At 37.7% G+C, this 17,928-nt stretch overlaps 1 protein-coding gene across 11 annotated transcripts in view; it reads right to left on the reverse strand.

Moving 5' to 3' along the window:
* Positions 1-17,928, reverse strand: part of dab2ipa (DAB2 interacting protein a) — a 107,672-nt gene continuing 89,744 nt past the window's right edge. For all 11 annotated transcript variants that reach the window (XM_079897213.1, XM_079897212.1, XM_079897209.1 and 8 more), the window contains 10 exons: positions 16,884-17,028; positions 15,661-15,805; positions 13,577-13,813; positions 12,960-13,161; positions 11,701-11,879; positions 9,860-10,757; positions 8,371-8,523; positions 5,897-6,099; positions 4,992-5,079; positions 1-3,519 (listed from right to left, as the gene is read on the reverse strand). In XM_079897213.1, the coding sequence (XP_079753339.1) occupies positions 3,352-3,519; positions 4,992-5,079; positions 5,897-6,099; positions 8,371-8,523; positions 9,860-10,757; positions 11,701-11,879; positions 12,960-13,161; positions 13,577-13,813; positions 15,661-15,805; positions 16,884-17,028 (2,418 nt within the window). In that variant the 3' untranslated portion in view covers positions 1-3,351. The remainder of the gene's footprint in view (positions 3,520-4,991; positions 5,080-5,896; positions 6,100-8,370; positions 8,524-9,859; positions 10,758-11,700; positions 11,880-12,959; positions 13,162-13,576; positions 13,814-15,660; positions 15,806-16,883; positions 17,029-17,928) is intronic.

Here is a 17,928-nt window from a genome sequence, read left to right on the forward strand (position 1 = left end):
GACAAATATTTAGCTTTTATTTTGAATGGCACTCATTGAAGTGCACCCATCTTGACAATGGCATTCTACATGGATATATACATTCTGTCCATAGCATTTACTTAACTTTACACAGGTGAAACAATATATCTTTTTCTCAACAACATTATTTTTCTTGGACTGTACAGTAAACTAACAAATAAAGTCAGAACCTTGAAATAGCTAAATAAAACTTTAATAATTCTAGAGGCAATTGTACATGAATTGCACAGAACTTTTCTTTAACACAAATGACTTCTCATATATTGGTGTGTCTTCTGTTCATGTATGTACAGTACATGTGGCAAAACGGTCATCGTAGCTCTGAAACATACATACAAAAGATGTAGAGGTAAAGCAGAAAATAATGTGGAGATTTTTTCTTCTCTTTGTTTTTAAATATAATCATGCCAAACAGGAAAAAGTTAAAGGTTGTCTTCCTTTAAATCAAGTGACTAAACAGCAGCCCTTTGACTTTCATTTTTAACATATTAAGGGATGAAAAAACATTTTCTTTAGAGTTTTTTAAATGTGCTGTACTAGCCTTCAAAAGTTCATGTGACATGTTTAATGACCTTGTTTTAACTTTTTTTGTAATTAACTAAGTTACTATAAAGGTGTGGTCACATAAGTGAAATTCGCATGATCAACCTGAACCGTTTCGAATCCTGTGCGAGGAAAAATTCCTGACCGCATGGATTCCTATTGTAATGAACGGATTTCACCCTCAAAAATTTGCCAAACAACGGTAAATGTCACCTCATCTTCACCTCAACTCATTCAGGACAGCAATTGCAAAAATAATTAATGTTTTAAAACAGGTTTCTCAAACCCTACTGGTCGAATAAACAGACAGTCCCGCCCCCAACCTCACGCCATTGGTTGATTATTTTAACATTCAAAAGATTACACACTTCAACTTGAAAGAAATTTAAAGTCGACATGAAATCAAAATAGTCAGTTATTATTTGTTTCTGGAATATTGCAGTATTTATTAAAGAATAGATAATGATTTATCCATGCACATTTTTTTTTTTAAATCATGTCCCCTCGTATTCTTTAATCAAAATAACTTCCTGTCTGAAATCGCATACGTCCCTACTATATAGTGGGCGACAAACAATTTGCAACAAAAGCAGTATGTCCGAATTCACAGTAGTCATAAAAGAGTAAGCAAAAAGTACCTGGATGACCTACTACTTCGACCGAGATTCTGAATTGTGCATACAGTGGACACTTTACTATCCCATAAGGCCATGGGAGAGGATTTGTGAATGGCGGTGACGCGACGTAACTGACACTGGTCGGTCACATGATAAGGGCAACATGGCGTATATATAAAAAAGTACGTTCTACATAGTATGAATGTGTGTAGTATTGTCCAGATTATATTCATACTGCACATATTCATATTAGAACATACTTTTTTAGCAGCCCTGCAAAAAATAATGATCTACTCAAGAGAGTAGCTATGTGATTTCGGCCCTCTTCTCTTCTCTGATGATGTGTTTACCGGTGTGAGGGCGGGAAAACCTGTCACTCACATGACATCACAGCAATTAGCAATCGATCCAATCAATTCCTTTGAACAAAAATCAAGTCCCGCCCAACATTTTTTCTCACTCGAGAAGCTGTTTCACTCGGATATATACGTCACAATAGGGAAGAAAATATTATCGTGACTTCCATTTCATGTCGACTTTAACATAGCTTTTTAACGTTGGACACTTTAAAAAAGTACTCTTCATTTTGGGGTTGTAACAACAAATACAGTTGAATAAATAAATTAGCTAAACATAATTTAAAATATAAATTAAAAATCAATTCCAAACAACAATTAAACAGAGCATACTTTCTCTCAAGCCTGTGTGAGAAATAAAAAAAATGTAGTGATAATAGAGAATTCTAAAAAATGGAGATGTTCGATATGAGATTTATACACAAAGTGGTTTGCCCTTGCAGTTTTTCCAAAATTATTGTCCCAAACAAACTGATGTGAATATTTATACATAAAGAAACACAGACAGTCTTAAAACTCCACTCCGTGAAGCTGATTTGAATAAAGTTCAGTGAAGCTAAAACAGGCTCGTCTGATACCGGAGCAAACTTTCAGGGTCTGCGGGGTTGACGCAGCTATTGCCGTGCTGCACCGACTCCCAGCTTGTTTGATGCAAACTGCATTTGAAGAGCAGGAAACATTACAAAAGTAAAGTACAAAAACCAGCCACGTACCCGTCACACATCATCTCAAACCTCTGTCATCCAGTAGAAGTGCTGAATGCTATATGCCTTGAACTTGCTGCTCTGAATAGCCTTTATAACAAGTCCACAGAAGCAGGTTTTGGTTAAAGGGTCCATTCTAATGCTATAGAAAGTGCATAGAGTGGAAGGAAAGACATCGTAGGGGGGCAGACACTGATTGTACTGTAGGTATGATGTTGGATACGGAGTCTAATACTGGCCACGCGAACGGCAAGCAGTATGAGGACATTTCTATCCACAGCGTTGGTTGTGATTGTAGAGGGGTTAAAGTGTGTCGTCGTCATTGCTCTATCTAGAAGCAGCACCTCAGTGTACAATCGGAGTATACATAGTTTGTACTTTTTTCTAAATAAAGTACAGCAAACCTCAGCACGGGAAAAACACACTGTACGGAAGAAAAACCTCTTTTCTCTGAAAAGCCCATAAAAAACTATATACATCAATGAGGCGCGTCACCTCTATATGTTATGCGCATAGAAAAAAAGTATGCAACAAAATGAGATGTTTCTCTTTAACCGTACAAAAAAACAAAAAACAAAAAAGCGAGTATTTTGTGCTACTGCTGCCCTGGAGTGATGCAAGCAACAAAAATGTTAAGAAAATGATCTTTACATGAAATGTACAGATGTAGCAATAAAACCAAAGCAGAAAATAGTGTTTCGACAAATAATTACATACTTATGATCATTATTATCATGCTAAGTCCAATCAAAATGCGTATATGCACAGTTCAAATCTAGAGATGATACAGAATTAGGTCACAGCTAACTTCTGTGAACGAGTGGCTCTCGTGACAAAGGCTATAAATGAAGCATCATGGGAATATTCCATTAGACATCTTTGCGTGGCTAATAATCTATTAGTCTTTATGTACTGAGTGAAACAACTGTGTGACATTGTGCAACATCCTATCCGATTTGTTCCCAAATGAGTTATTCCGACCCAGTACTCAGGACTTTGTGAAGTAAATTTAAACCTGCTGGAGTGCCGTTTTTCCGTATTGTTTCTGCGAGTTACCCATAGCCCTTGTCCATCACTAGGCGCGTAGGCCTGTGTGTGTTTGTATCCACGCTAACAGTTGCTGCTGTTCCGGAATTCTCCGTTTTCCGTGATCTGCAGCTTCGTAGGGTTGGTGGGAGAGATGCCGTTCCTCGTTTGCATGCTGTACCGATCCTTCAGCTGAGACAGAGCGCTCATTAGCCGGGCGTTCGCGGCGTCCAGGGATGCGATTCTCTTCTCCTGTGGGGAGTGACCATTCATGGAGGTCAGATAGAAGAAGGTGATTAACAGTGCATGATATTTAATGTTTAATTAAAGTCTTTCTATTCAGCAAACGGACACAAGGTGACTGGCACTCTTTGGTCTGAAACATTACAGACTAATTACACCGTCTAAAACCCATTAAATTAATTCATAGAGTTGAAATTAAAATTCATGCGGCGACAGCAGTAATCTCTCCTCGCCTTTATATAATAAATCTATGATGTAAACAAAGTCTTTAATGATTTTGATGAGTGCTAAAGTGAATCCACAGTGGGTGGTTTTTATGCTCATCAAAATGTTTACGAGAGATGCTGACTGTCCCCGGAGGACATGGGCGTTTATCATTAAACTTTCAACTACATTAACACTATTAAACCTCAGAGACCAACTCATCACATCATGCTAAAATCTAAACAGAACACTAGAGGGCGCTATGACCCTGCAAATGGGTAGCTGACAATTGATACAAAATGCATTTTTTTCTTATTTAATAGAAAATGATTCATTACATTATATTATCAGCATAAGAACTTGAGTGAAAATTTAACATTGATTTCTTAGTATTTAGTATGCACCCCTATTGCTTTAATGACGGCAGCACTCAAGCTGACACATACTGATGATCATGTTCTACAGCCTGATTTGAGAATGATCCAAAAAGCATCTTGTGCTTTAATGGAAGAAAATCTGTTTATTTGATTAGTGACATAGAAATAGTGCAGAATCTTAAATATGTCTGTAATCATTTTGTCATTTTTTATTTTAAATGGAAGACTTTTGGACTCACCAAGGCTACATTTATTTAAGTAAAATGCAGTCAAATATTATTACAATTTAAAATAACTCTTCTCTATTTTAATGAATTTAAAAATGTAATTTATTGTTGAGATGGTAAAGCTGAATTTTCAGCATCATTACTCTAGTCTTCAGTGTCACATGATCCTTCAGAGATCATTCTAATATGCTGATTTGCTCCTCAAGAAACATTTCTTGAGTCATCTATCAATGTTGAAAACAGTTGTGCGCGCTTAATATTGTGGAAACCATGATTCATTGTTTACAGGATTCTTTGATGAACAGAAAGTTCAAAAGAATTCTTTACTGCCACTTTTGATCAATTAAATGCATCCTTGCTAAAATAAAGAAAATATATATTTTTTTATATTACTGACAAAAACTTTTGAACGACAGTATAGGGAAAGTGTATAGTCATTTTAGTAGTTCACTTAAATAGCCCAGTCGCCCTATCAATGAATTTTAGTATTCCTTAATATATTCCATAAAACTCATTAAACCAAAATGAGAAAAATGCTGTTTTAGATGGAGTATAGTTTGTCAACCCAAATATTTTTCACTTAAAAAAGCACCAGTCGAAAGACATCATGGAAAATTTTTGATTACAATAAACCTTGATTTCATGAATTTTGATTTTAGATTCTTAGATTCACCTGGGCTTCGATGATTTTCTGTTTGGAGTCTACAATGGCCTGCATGTCGGCGTGATCTTTCTTCAGCTCGTCTTCAACTGACATCAACCTAAAACATAAAATTGCCACATACATCTTTAAGCTACAGATGCTACTTGAGTGCTTAACTGAACTGTAGCATAATACTTAAAATACCTCAAAGTAAGTAAGTAAATAGGAAAATGTAATTGTAGGCATTTGGTGCAAGTGATAGATAGAGTTGCATACCATCTGCATACTGGTGAAAGGAAATATTGTACTGATTAATTACACCAGCTAAAGGAAGCATGTAAAGGTTAAATAATAGAGGACCCAAAATTGAGCCTTGAGGAACACCACAAGATATGACGTAATGAGGTGTAGGTACCAAGTGTAACATAGTTATCCCTGCAGCTTAAGTAGGATCTTAACCAGTCTAAGACAGGACCTGATAGACCGTCCCAGTTATGTAGTCTGTCGGGTAGAATCTCATAATCAACAGTGTAAGAAAAGCAGCACTCATATCTAAAAGTTCCAAATAACTTGCAGATCGTTTAAAACCAAGGCTGTTTCTGTACGGTTGTTTGCCCAGAAGCCACACTAAAATGTCTCATTAAGTTTAATGGTGTTGAGATACTGTAGTTATTGAGCTGTATGGACACTACCAAGAAATGGAAGATGAGAAATTTGGTCTGTAGTTATTGAGCACAAAATACCTAATTTACCATCAGAAGTTTATCTAGGATACCTTAAGTTTCAAACAGTTAATTCTGGACCCTAATAACATTTAATGTATCATCTTTTATGAGGTTTGAAACTACAAAGTTTTAGTTTCTAGACTGGATCTTTAATCACAAGACCACACCACCCCACATCCAAACTCTCCTGCTTCTAAAGCAGATCTTCACCTGGTGATGATGCTTTTCATCTGGAGCTCTTTGTCATCTTGCTGCTTGCGTAATCGCTCCTCCGTGTCCTCCAGCCGGGCCTGGTACTCCAGGAGCATCTTCTGGGTTTGGTCGTCCTGGCTTTTCATGCGAGATTCATACTCTTCCAGCTTCTTAGCAGAAATACGCAGCTTCTCCTGCAGGACAGCTATCTCCTGCTGATACTGAGGAAGGAAAGAGCGAATGAAGAACTCTAATAGCAGGATTATAGAACAACAAAAGCTGTGTAAAGAGGGAGTTCTCAGATGTGCACAGCTGTGGTTTGAAATGCATATTACACGAATATAGCCCTGCTAATCATCTTATATCTGTCTGCTAAGCCTGAGAAATCCAGCAAAGCTGTATGAAATATACCTAGTTGGTGCTAATGAATGATTCAAAGATGAATTTTTCATGTGTTTTGGGGCAAACCTGTAGTTCAAAATGTAAAGCATGGTGCTAACAAAACTAAGGTCATGGGTTTAATTTGCAGGGAATGCATGACATGATAACAGCTATACTTTGAAATTATCAAAGTTGCTTTGTATAAAAACAACTTACAAAAATAGTTTTTTTTCCTGAGAATTTACTGTAGGTTGAAATACGGTCATTTTTCTTACTCCATTGAGAAATATATTTTTTCTTGTATATAGTATAAACCTTACAAAAAATGTTTCATTTACTCTTGAAAAAATATTTTCCAATGGGGTAACTGATGTTTGATGAATCTGATGGGGAAAAAGTAACAAAAAAAAAAAAATAATGAAAAAAAAACAACCTAATAAATAAAACTGGTAATTGTGATATCAAGTTTAAAAGAATAAATAAAGTCATAATGTGAGATACAGTATAAAGTCACATTTACTGTAAAAGTCAGAATTTTCACTCAAAGGCAGAAAGAAACTTGCATAAATAAATCTAGTCTTAATATCTTACACAATTTTGCTTTTCAAGTAAATTTATCTTGTTTACATATTTTTAAAAAGAATTCAGAAAAACTGGTTAGGAAAATAATTTTGCTGTGTTTTTGCTTCAGGCTATTCAGAAACTAAGAAAGTGTTGTATGAAATGTTTTATGCAGTTGTTCTGAGGAGAAAGTTTTTTAAAATTCACTGTCGATAGTCTGCATCTTGAGATTCTGCTTGGTCAAGGACTTATAGATACAGAAACTGACTGCTTTATAAATATGCAAAGACATGAAATAATAAGCCTGGTTTTTGGTGTTTTTTCATCTTCTTGTTTTGCATCTCGACTAAAACGTTATTGTGGAATAAGCGCAGTTCCCTTTAGAGGATTCAACCAATCTTCACGGCATCACTTACATTAACAGCTTCAAACAGCACAGATGCAGTGGGGTTTTGCTGAGGGAGAGGGTTGAGTATGTGGGTGTGCACACTCTATGCACTCCTCCGGGTTCATTATTCATTAAAGAGCAGGGGAAAGAGACGGGCTTGTGCTTCTCCGCTTATGCAGTGTAGTGATTTGAGCCTGTTTGCCTAATTTACAACACTAGAGAGATCAAGAAGCAACTTTATCTGAAGTGCTTTAGAATTGCACTTCTTCTCATCGAACAACATCAACCTGTCTGCAGTTTGACATCCACCGTCTTGACATCAGTTTAAGACAAGATGTCGTGACTAAGCAACTAGATCTGAGCTTAAAATATCCTCACGTCTTGGTTCTTGGGGGAATAAAAACTTTGGATGGTTCTGTTTTTCTTTAGTTTAGAGAGTGAAACTGGTTCAAAATATTTAAATTAGCAATTTACACTACAGTTCAAATGTTTGGGGAAGATAAGACTTCATGTTTTTGAAAGACGTCTCTTATGCTCACCAAGGCTGCATTTATTTGATCAAAAATACAGTAAAACAGTGGAATATTACTACAATTTAAAATAAATATTTTATATTTTAATATATTTTAAAATATAATTTATTCCTGTAATGGCAAATCAGATTTTTTAGCACCATAACTCTACTCTTCAGTGTCACATGATCCTTCAGAAATCTTTCTAATATGCGGATTTGCTGCTCAAGAAAGATTTCTTATTATTATCAATGTTGAAAACAGTTGTGCTGCTTAGTGTGCTGCTTTTGACCGACTTAATGTTTCCTTGCTGAATAAAAGTATTCATTTCATTCAACAACAACAAAAAACAAACAAATGCTTAGCTAATGAATATTAATTAGGTTTAGATGATTGGTCATTCCAGGAAGGTTATAGCATATATGTCAGCATGGCCTAAATAATATTCATAAACATGTTGTGACGTTACAGAAAGTCCATCATGTTCCAGTGAGGATAAATAGTGAAAGCAGCTAACATATTTTATGAGAGATGATCACCTCTTATAGCACTTCCTGTCTGTGTGCCCATGGGAGGCCAGTCTTGAACTCACAAACAGTGAGCCTGCTGTTTTTCTGCTGCTGCACCGCAGAATAAGGTCTCATTATTACCTTTTCAGTTGGTGTGAGATCCTCCTTGTTTGGAAAGTCCTCCCGGTGTTTCGAATCTGGGTCAATTCCCTCCTGCTCCAAATATTGCACATTCATATTCAGCAGCCATGCAGCAGTGCGGTCCAACGCATTGGGATTCACAGGGGATGGAGCCTAATAAAAGTTAATTTGAACAAACACACACACGCACACACGCACACACACACACACACGCACACGATTGTATCACAATATGGCCATGCTAACATCCAAATGAGAAAGTTGCTATCAAATTTGTTAGTTTTCACTCATCCACAGAAACATGCACACAAACAAGTGTCTCAAAACTTTTCAAGGTGACAACAGCACTTGTGCTCGCTAGAAAAAACATTTGATCATTTTTTAATGAAGAGTCATTCAGCAGACATCAAAGGAACAGTTTGGACAATGCGAGCAGTCATTTAATCACTAGCACAGCGCCTGCGCTCTAGCAATTAATTCTGCTTGTCTGCTCCGTTCCTTTCGCCTCTGACAGCGTGTTCATCTCAACCTAAGAGCCTCGTTTGATTCTAGCGTTGAACCAAAAGGCTCATTATCCCCCCGAGAGATCTGAGTGCCAAGTTGTTTTAAGGATATCAGCCGAGTCGTAGCTAATTTAGTGGTATCTAAATTAGCTATGGGAATGTTGCAACATAAAGAGACAGCTAGGGATGTGATCGGTTTTAAAATACTATGTCTTGAAAACTTGGAACTTTGAGAAGTATAATATCTTTTCTTGATTGAAGCAACAATCACTACGATTAGGTTTATAACACTTATGAAAAAAAACATGAGTGGCACTAGCCCTGCAAAACTTATTGCCACAATGCTAGTTGTTAGCATGCTGCTATGTGGTTGATGGGGTTTTCTGTTGGGTTGCTTACTGGCCAATCAATTCTCTGTGATATTTTGATCTCCAGATATGACTCGGATCTTCAATGTAAGTCCATTGTATTTTTTTTGAAATTGTATTTCAAAATATTTCATTGTATTTTTTATGAAAAGTTTATTGTCCAGAGAAAAATCAAGTTTATTTGCCTTAAATAAAAGCAACATTTGTGATGGCAAATGGAGCCTCACACATGATATGTGGAAAAAAATAGACATTGTGGCAAAGACCAAATTTGTTTCCTAAGATCTATTTATTCATGGTCACATTTTATTAATGAGTTCGCTTGTTTTAGTTAAATCGAGGCTACTAAATTGAGGGAACACATTATTAATTCATGGCAATGGTATCTTCTTGTTTTTTTTATTTATTATACTTTAAGAAAAAGGCTTTTCGAAATAGATTTTGTTGAGGAAATCTAGTGGTCAAAAAGATGAATAGCACCTGTACATGACCTGTACATATTCAATTCATATAATTCAATTATATGACATAATGATATGACAAACTTTTTACCCCCAAAAAAGAACATTTTCATCAAAAGACAAAAACTAAAAAAAAATGTTGTCACAGTTAACTCACTTGTTTGTGCAGGGTCCGCTGCTTGGATTCTGGACTGTCCCCTTTGGAGGACGACGACTGCTGCCTCAGTCTGGTGCCGCTGCTCGGCCAATCAGGAGATGATGACATCATGCTTCCACTGGAGGGGCGGGGGTAGGGTGCGGTGTTGAGCATGTTGGGTGGAGTGCGGCCTCTCGTGACGGCCGGAGGCGGCTGGTCTATCCGGCGCTGTGGCCCTGCGCTGTTCTGCCGCGGTACGTTGGTCTGGTGTTGGGCCTCCGTGAGGGACAGCTGTCTGCGGGTGAACTCTCCAGAACGCCGAATGAACTCATCCCCGCTGCTGCCCCCTCCCCCACTGGCCCCCGTGCTGGCCTGGCCCAGGAACGGGTGCTTTGACCCCGCAGTAGCTGCTTCCTCTGCGTTACTCTGGGAGCTTATGGAACTCTGGCATTCAGATCCCGAATCGGCCACCGCACGGGGAGACATGGGCAATCCGGCAGCCATCTGGTACACAGGGTTCTGGAACGAGAGCGGGGCAAGCAGCTGGGACCTTCCCGGGGCGGTCTCTGTGCTCGGTGTCGTGGGGGTCTGACCTGCTCTCCTTAGGGTCGGACCGCTGGGCGTGTTGCCCTTAGCGGTGCGGGTGGTCCACACTCCCGTGCCCTGGCCGACGGAGGTCTGGCTGTCATTGATGGGGTCGCTGAAGGAGGTGTTGGGAGCGCTTTCAAGAGAACGACTGTCCTGCAAGTCCACCATTGACAAGCTCTTGCTGCCGTTAGGGATCTGAACATCTGGCTCGTTGGCCTCCGAGTAACTGGAGCTGCGGGCGGGCGACGGCTGAATCACAGAATTCCTTGTTACAAAAAACAGATCCTTGTTTTCGGGGGTGGGCGAGGGCAGCCGAGTGAAATCCACCAACCTGTCCAAGTGGCGACAGGACAAAATTGAAGATCACAGCTGTTCTTTACTTCAAATCAAACTCATTATTTGTCAGTCTAGCTCATTTGCATGGGTAATTAATGTGTGCGCTAATATGACAGATTATAGTCCAAAAACTGTACTTTGACAAAACATAACAGTACACTAAGTCTCATGACAGAGACTACGTTAAAAAAATATGCCTTTGATTACCGAGCAAGAGGATAAACCACCCTGAAGTATTTTGTTTTATTTTTGCACATGAAGAAATGGAAAGTATAAACTATGTCTTGTTTGGTTCTGTCCAGTCAAAGCAAATCAGGATAAGTCTGGCCAAGTTAACTGCATGCATTATATTGCCACTTTCGAAATTAACACGTTCAAAAGTTTAGAAGAATGTTTTAACTGTTTTGAACTGATAATAATAATAAATGTTTCTTGAGCACCAAATCAGCATATTAGACACTGAAGACTGGAGTAATGATGCTGAAAATTCAGCTTTGCATCACAGAAATAAATTACATTACGAAACTTTTGAAAGATAGTGTACATTTATGCATTCGGCAGATGCTTTTATTCAAAACATCTGACTGTGCATTCATACTGTACATTTCATTAGTAGGCCTATTCGTGTTCCCAGAGAACTGAACCCATGACCTTGGGATTGCTAGTGCTGTGCTCTTTCTGTTGAGAAAATTAATACATGTGTAGATCTGTAATAGACCTGAAAACAAATTATTAAAACATGTGAAGAGATAATCAGATCCAATTTATCGTCTTTGAAAGTGATCAGTCAAGCACCAAGAAAAGATGTACAGCTTTATAAGAGCCTTGGCTGTGGAAAAGTTTCACCTTCATTTTCCGTATTCCACAATAGAATGATAAAGATTTTACTAGCTTTACTATCTAAACCAGGCTGAAATTGAAGTTTAGGCTCAACTTACCCTGTGATCTCACTGTCCATGACCATTTTCTGCAGACCGGTAGACAGGCTGCTGCTGGGTAGACTGGGGGAGCCCACACGCTCGGTGGGAGACGACACAGGGACTCCGGTGGGGTTCGTCAGGGCTGAATTCACGTCCCGCAGGATCCGCGCTAGAGGACCCAGCTTGGTGATAGTACTCTACAATACAATGGAGAATGAATTGTGACTGACTGGATTCAAACTTGATAAAGCACTAAACTCACTCTGGTGGGTTAAAGGTGGGTTAAACACTTAAAATAAAGTTTAGTACAGGTATGTTATTCCAGCAGTTTGAAGCAGCAACTGTAACCATTTTATGGTTTCTAGCAACATAGTGCCTATATATTTGAGAGGCCATATTATGCACTTTTACAAAGTCGTGATTTTGTTTTTGGGGCCTGCTAGAATAGGTGTTAATAAAACACATTATTTTTCATATATTTTACATGGCTGCAGAACCTCTTTTCCCAGTCTGTCTGTAACGCTCTAGTTCCTGTCTCAATGAAGCCCCTCTTTGCTGATTGATGCAGCCGACGAATCAAGCGTGTTTCGGAAATGTCACGCCCTTTACCATTATTAACACACTACTAACGCAACCAAGCGGCAACCTTCCAACACGGAAGTGACTTAAACTGCAATTCATCGACTGGCCGCTAGAAACAGGCCCCAAAAGAGAGTCAATCCCATAGATGTCAATCCCATGTTAAAATGCACAACTTTACAGCAGAAACAAATATTTTTACAGCCTGGTTTCAAAAGTGTTTTTGGTCTATATAGCTAATTTTGCCCTCATCCGTTTAAATTATATTAAACCTTCAAATTCTGCATAGGGCGTGGCCACTTGAGTGACAGGTGGATTGCCGCTGCTGTCAGATAACCAACTCCCTTTGGACTGGACTTTGTGCTTTGTAACTTTGCAGACCTTCATGCTCAAACAGCAACATTACACTAAAGAAAGATAAAAATGTAAAAAAGCATAATAGGTCCTCTTTAAACGAATCTGATGTGTATTCTCAGGTGTGTATATATGCTATTTCACATTTTAGATCTTTGATTGTGGCTCATCTAATCAGATTTTAGAGCCAGTACTGTCTTTATTTTATCTTAAATGAAAATCTGTTCACTTTAGATAAACTAAACTGAGCTCTTTGTAATTCATCAGATTCTTTTTCTGTGAGAAAACTGAGTTATATATATTTTCCCATGAAAAATGATATTTGTTCAAACACAGGTGTTCACCTGATCGAGCTGTGAGACCGCTTCTGACAGAAGAGAATGGAGAGTGGAGAGTTCACGGCCCAGGTCAACATAACCCTCGAAGCCTGCTGTGTTTGAGATAGTCTCTGGGTTGGAGATCTCCAGCAGGAAGCGCTGCATGTTGGTCCATTCATGCTCCAAGAACTGATTCATGAAGGACATGTACTCCTCCTTACTGCCAAACCTATGACAAAAAAAGTAGGCAACAGTTTGAGTTTCCTGATTCAAATGTACCATTTGAAACACTTTATCAGTATGTTCACATAACTAATTGCAACCACAGGAATAATATTGCTCATTATGATGCTGATGTAACCATAGTTCAGAGTATGATGCATTAAAACTCATGATCAACATCAATTTCATTGTCATTTCAGTATCATGTCATATGATAAAGCTTTTGTTATGACACTCTTTAAAGAAAAGGTTCCATATACTATAGAACCTTTGTTTTTATCTAAACAATTACTTATGTTCATTTTATATGTGTATGATTTATTTCATTTTTAATTTTTCATTAGCTCACAGTTCCCTCACGAACCCCAGTATGGTAAAAGAAAAAAGTTCTATCTTTGAGTTGCATGCACAAATTCACTCACTTGGTGAAGTTGGCGAGGTTTTGCGTCACTTTGGCAATGAGCGTGAGTGTGCGGGCGGTGCGGTCGTCAGGATATTCCTGCATGAGGCTGAAGAGTGAGGGCGACATGATAGCAGGACACAGGAAACGCAGGAAGAGAGATGCGCTAATCAGGCGTTCGCTGATGTCTGGCCTTCCTCGGCTACTGCATTCATGCCTCCAGGACGCAAACACTTCTTTGAGCTCCCGAGGAAACACGCTGGAGCGAAAAGACAATTAAGTGATTTGAGTATAAAACAAAAAGTCTGTTTAAAAAACATTAAATGGATAGTTCACCCAAAAATGTAAATTATGTCATTAATTATTCACCCTCATGTGATTCCAACATATAGCCAAGTCTTCAACCGTTCACAGTGACTAAAAATACCAGTATACTGGTTTGGAAAAACATGAGGGTGAATAAATGATGACTTATAGGAGTCTAGCACTGCTAAGTAACTGTTTAGTAACAAACAAGCCCAAAAACAACAAAACTCCCACACAGTTCTGCATTCCCACATTGCATCACAGTCACTGTGTGCATTTAATTAAGTGTTAACAACACGGGACGACATCTTCTCCCACAACACTTTCACTGCTACCCCCTTTAACCGTTACACCCTCCTTCAATTTTCACATAATCGCCGTTAGGACGTCCCCTGCTGTGGCCTCTAGCTCACCACAATCTGCTGTTTAAGTTGCTCTTTTTAAGACAGCACGACATAAAAGATGGCGGTATGACAAAACTGTAGCACAGTTAGACATAACCTGTCAAGATTCAGTCTAAGATAATCCTCAAAGGCAGGAAAATTACATTCCCCTGATGGAATATCATGCACCGGGCCGTTGCAAGAGGAACTAATTTAATTTCTCAGCATGGTTTTGCAGAAACGTAGGTGATGATTGAGGAATAGCACAGTCTCTACGAGGACAGATGGAGACCTCTCACTTCTTATTAGTCTTACCATGCCAGGCATCATGGGCCTTTTGGAGAAATTACAACATTCCTTATTCAGGATCTGCCTTGACGATAGCAGACGATAACCCTTCATAAGTCTTAAAATCCTTGCATGTTTTTATTCAGCATTTATATTAATCTATTTGGTATGCTTATTATTCAAAGTGACTTACATTGCATTCAATTTATATTAGTGCTGTCAAATATGTTAAAATAAAAGTTTGTTTATATAATATATTTGTATATATGTGTGTGTGTGTGTGTGTGTGTGTGTGTGTGTGTGTGTTTATATTTGTATACTACACACACACATATATATAATCACGGTTAATCGATTTGACAGCACTAATAGTAATATATATAATTTAAATACTTTTAATAAAAAATATTATATACATTTAATTTTCTTATTACATATCTTGAAATGTAGTAATATTTTTTATGAACACCTTTATATTTGTGAATAAATTATATGTATATATATATATATATATATATATATATATATATATATATATATATATATATATATATATATATATATATATACATACATACACACATATAAAATACTATGTTAATGTAATAGACATTTGAATATGACATTTAAATTACTATATGAATACATTTATAATTGTATATAAATTAATACTACATAACTTAAATATACAGTATTTAATATATATATATATATATATATATATATATATATATATATATATATATATATATATATATATATATATATATATAAAAAAAAAATATTTTAATGTAATAGTTTCTGACATTTAAATTATTTAGTACAATCACTATGATTACTATAATAATTTTACTATATGAGTATATTTACAAATAAGATGATGTCTACTATCACTTATCCATAAGAAAGGAAGTAAAGTAAATCGATGATATAAGTGTAATATGACCACTGCTTAATGGTGAACTATGTTGTTTATTTTAGCATAATTAGAACTCCATATTGACCAATCAGTATCCAATATTGGAACTACCCATTTAAACCCTTAAATGAAGCATGTTTCCAATAGAAAAAAATCCCATAATGAGCTGTGAGCAGACGCTGATATGAGAGGCGAATTTGATCTCATTACCAGTAAGAGTTGATGATCTTGCAGAAAGCCAGCTCACAGCACATCTTGAGGTTGCTCTGGTGCTCATGCAGGTCGCTGGAGGAGCACTTAGACGAATCCACCTCACAATTCTCATCTGACTCATACAGAGCTTTGATGAACTCACCTGGGACAAAGAAAGTAAACAATGCGGAAAACCTCATTTAGCACAGACAGCGTGCAGCCAGCTGCAGTACTGTGCTGCTGGTTAAATGTTACAGGTCATTTATAGGAAATAGTACTATTAAAATGGTTTAAAATAATGTACTTGAATAAATTGGAAATTAACCATTGACTCGTTTTGTAATAGGATAAACGAATCAAACAAAGACTTGGTTTAAAGGTGCAATAAGTGATAGCAATCACTATGTTAAGCGGTCTAAATGTATTTTTTATAAATATATAGCGTCTGTGGTAGGCGTAGGACAATAAAATGTTTGTTCAATCATTGCATTCGGTCCGAATTAAATGATAGCATGTGTTCCCTGTCAATCAACGTGTGTTTGCATACCACTGCGACATCATACGTCATCAGCGTTCACATACGCTGTGCAGACAGAGTGAGAATGGCAGGCAAACAGTTGTTTACGTTAGTTATTGTAGTACTGTTTCCTCACTGTACTGTAAAGTTTTCTCACCGGTGAATGACACATGATCTAATACAATAACATTGTCTCTGATCGTCTGGCTTCTGGTCTGTGCGTGTTCATGTGTTTCAGGGGGAGGCGTGGCTTTGGATTTGCAGGGAGGGTGGGATCGTATTCTTTCAATGCTAGCAGGTTAAAGTTAGCATTTCCCAGATCACATACTGCACCTTTAATGTCTTAATGCTCAAAAATAAACCAAATAATGATTGAAACTATGCTGTTGATGTAAGCTTCGACACTTTCTCACAGACTAAACTTTTAAAAGTAGTTTCTCAGCATCAAACAAGCGCTTTTGAGGGAAACCGAGTCTAAAGCTTTCCCTCCGCACTCGATTGTGTGCTCATATTCTACTTGATATCTTAAATAATTTAACAGAACTTCAAAAACACAGACTACACAAAAAAAAAGCAGTAAATTATTGATTCTTGATTCTCCCAAGCATATTTGATGGTCTAAAATGCCTGCAGGAATTGTGAGGAAAGCATCAGACTGCTTTGATTTCAATGACAATTAAATATACATTTCACATGGACATGTACACAAAGTCAGTGTTTTTACCTAAAGCGTCCTGAAGGTACTTCTGTCCCACTAGTTTCAGATACTCTTCTATAGCTTTAGTGGCCAGTGTGTTCTCACGGAATATGAGATGCTCATTGTCTCCGCAACGATCCACCTCAGACATCATCAGATCTGTCAGAAAGTCCTGAGGGGACAAAACATTAAGATGTCTTTATTAATGTTGACAAACTGTTTGAAAAGGATCCCCGACTGAAACCTTAGGTTTTCCTGGACACTCCCCCTGACTCTCATTGGTCAGACAAACAGATAGTCCCGCCCAATCTCATTTGGTTGAGCAAATGTTGCTGTATAAAGCCGGTCATGATGCTTGATAGAGTTTTCATACTTTATCAACATTACTTCTAGTTGTCTTTGTATATAAAGCTGATAAAAAGAGACAAATCATGCAGGCTTTTTATACAAGCAATGAAACTCAAAAGAAAAAAGTTGTATTTGTGTCTGCTGTGCTACTGGTCTGTTGCTTGCATTTCTCCCTTAGTCCCCCCATCTTTGATCACTCTGTTTTTGAAATCCCAAGTTTGACTTTGAACCATTCAGAACCGGGTGTCTGACTGGATGACCTGGAAAACAGCAAAATCATCTAATAGGCCAGACTCAGGGGCTTTTTATTTGGAGTCTAGGAGTGCCACTATTGACTGAAGACACACAGCAGCTCCACTCAGAATGTGTAACAGATTGAGAGGGTTATGGATATCCAGCTGGGGAGATGACTCATACTCAGTGATAGTGTATTGATTGTGGGATAATGGACATTGTATAGTTCAATGAAATTTACCCTGGGCCTCATTGCAATATTCTTTCCCTAACTTCCTGTTTTTCTTCTCTCATGATGCGTATCCAATGTCTCAGCTCCGCCTTCACTGCCTCTGTAATCAGTTTCAGCCTCCGAAGCCTACGAGTAAACATGTTAATGATTTGCACTCATGTGGCCCCTGTGTGAGAGCTCCTTTATACTCTGTAGGCTTTATTTAGAGGATACTCAGAGCCCCAAAAATGACAAAAAAGCACAATTAAAGCAGTTAAG

Source organism: Squalius cephalus, assembly GCF_949319135.1.
Source record: "Squalius cephalus genome assembly, chromosome: 16".
Lineage (NCBI taxonomy): Eukaryota > Metazoa > Chordata > Actinopteri > Cypriniformes > Leuciscidae > Squalius > Squalius cephalus.